The 2,466-nt window shown below is 41.1% G+C and overlaps 1 protein-coding gene across 1 annotated transcript; it reads right to left on the reverse strand.

The window, feature by feature from the left end:
- Window positions 1-3: 3 nt before the first annotated feature.
- Window positions 4-1,227, reverse strand: LOC100633490 (60S ribosomal protein L5-like; the record flags this gene model as incomplete). The annotated part of the gene is made up of 4 exons (XM_003391556.2): window positions 1,121-1,227; window positions 961-1,030; window positions 588-838; window positions 4-180 (listed from the first exon to the last, which is right to left on the reverse strand). Coding segments are annotated over exons 1-4 (501 nt in total), but the record flags the coding sequence as incomplete, so codon positions are not given.
- Between the last annotated feature and the right edge of the window lie 1,239 nt (window positions 1,228-2,466).

A 2,466-nucleotide genomic window follows, 5' to 3' on the forward strand; every position in this document is an offset into this window, starting at 1 on the left:
ATCAGTTGCTCCTTTAAGTGCAGCAAACACTCTCTGGCCAGTGGTCGTACGGACGAGACCAATGTCAAGGTAACAGCGGAGAGGACGTGGGCTCTCCCCCATGGACATGACATTGTAGTCCTCACCATTGATGTCATCATTACCCTCATACTTATCGGCAAGATTCAATTTAGTTAACACCTGGGGCAGTGAAGGAAAAAAAGAATACAAAATGCTTTATTTTACACTATTATACCAGTACATAGCTAATAATTTTGAAGGAGAAATTTTGACAATTGCAAAATTTTCAGTGACTGGCGAATTTTAATTTGGCAAATTTATCGCCACATACCATTGAACATGAACATAATGTATTCAATTTATCAAAATTTCCCCCTCAATACAAATTACCAGCTGTGCCGGTATTATGATAGAATGGCCTCAGAGATCTTGGTGGTATACAATCATCACTTAACAAGATCAAGAGTAGCAAGTATAAGTTTACATCACCGGCCATTATACAACAAGACATCACATCCCTCCCTCCCTCTCTCTCTCTTACTCTCTCTCTCTCCCCCTCTCCCACTCCCTCTCCCTCTCTCTCTTACTCTTCTTGCTAGCAGTAATCCAGTACAATAAGCAGCTGAATAGTTCTTCAGTCCCACTTTGATACCATAGCGTGGTAGTTCATGAGCATAAGCAGCTGCTAGGGTGACGTCTCCGTCGATCTTAGCGTTAACAATCTGACAGATAATGTCAGTGTTTGTGAGACGAACGACCAGTCGATATTTCGGAGCATTGTACTTGTTCTTGTCCTGAATTATGAGCCGTTTACGAGCATAGTAATCAGTCTTACCCTCTAAAAATTAATAATAATAATACACATTACACATGCACAATTTGTACATACATCTATGTATTGATTTAAATATGTATTTATTATAAATATGTTAGTAGTCATTTGCTTCTAATTTAATGTACCTCTTCTTCTCCTGTACTTGACTTGATATCTCTTAAAATATGATTTGTCCTTAATGACTTTAAAAAAACCCTGTCAAAGGCAACAATACAAAACCCTATTAATACACTATAGATACTAAATCATCATATGCAGCCATTATTCTCTCTCTCTCACGCTCACCATTATGACAGACCTCTAGCAGAGGAGATTCAAATGGATCTTTGTTCCTCACCTACCCCTTTCTACAGTACCTTCCTAACGTGCAGTTCAAGCACGTGTAGAGTAATAACTAGCCCCTCCTACCTTGAAGGGTGTGGCTCATGCAACAAGGGAGGGGCTACATTCAGATTTTTTTGCTGACTGTTGCTGACAGCAAAAAAGGATCATGAGCTTACAAGAACACGATACTCCTGAAGAAGTAAGTTTCTGTTTCATTTAAAGACTCTATAATTGATCCCGCTAATATTTTAGGAAGCTCGTGATAAGATTTTTTACAATGAGCAAGCAATTGAATCCATCGCTCACAATATCGACCCTCTTGTTATTTGCCATCTACTCATAACTCGCTCTTCTGGTGAACTGCTCAACAAATTAGACAAAGAAACGGTTGAAACCAAAGCCGAAAGTTTACAAAAAGTAGACCAAATTTTAGAAATATTAAAAGAGAGACTACCTCTAAACCCAGCCCTCCAGCTTCTGGACTGCTTAAGATGTACCTCTCTCCCCCGCCATCTTCCTTTACCGGTTAAGAGGACGTTCCTGTGGTTTACACCCTCAGCAGAATATGCAGCGAGGGCTGTCCACACTGTAGAGAAATTCAATTACAAGTCCGCTGCCCTCCAACCATTTTTCTGGCCAGTTCGTCACTCCCCTAGTCGCTCTAAAAATGAATACCTGTATCGTGTTTGTAACATATTCGTCTCCATGGATACCCAGCTCGTCTTGGTTTTTCCAGAAAGTGAGACGACCGACGAAGAGACTTGGGGCAATATAGTGACCAGCTGTACGGAACAATGGAGGAACACTGATATAGTAATACTGTATAGTGGACTCTGTATAACTGATAACGAACTGCCCACTAACACACCTCAGTCTTCTACTCAACCTCCTCCTCTCTCTTCGACAGCCTCAGCCAATCTTCCTCCAAGTGCACCTGTTCCCACTCCATTATCTGTTTTATCTGGTCCTCTTATCTTTAAGACATCTTTTTGTACTGAAGGACTGATAAGAGATCTCCAGTTGAAGGAGTCGAGAAGAGAAGACAGCTGGAGCAGGGATAGCTTTGATGAAATATCTGATGAGATTCATCACCATCGACAAGGTCTTTGGTTAAGACGTCTCCTGCTTGAGATTGATAGAGTCAGGAATGGTGACAGGTCACAATGGCTACAAGACTTACAGTGGGGAGAAGTGAAACCTTCTCTCACTGAGTACCAGAAAAAACTACTAGCCGACAACCTCAGTCTTTGGAAGAGCGGGGAGCTTAAAGAATACCTAGTTACTACGAGAGAATGGATGAAGAAAGA

This window comes from Amphimedon queenslandica, unplaced genomic scaffold (genome assembly GCF_000090795.2).
Source record: "Amphimedon queenslandica unplaced genomic scaffold, v1.1 AMPQUscaffold_8306_Cont19749, whole genome shotgun sequence".
Taxonomy (NCBI): Eukaryota; Metazoa; Porifera; class Demospongiae; order Haplosclerida; family Niphatidae; genus Amphimedon; species Amphimedon queenslandica.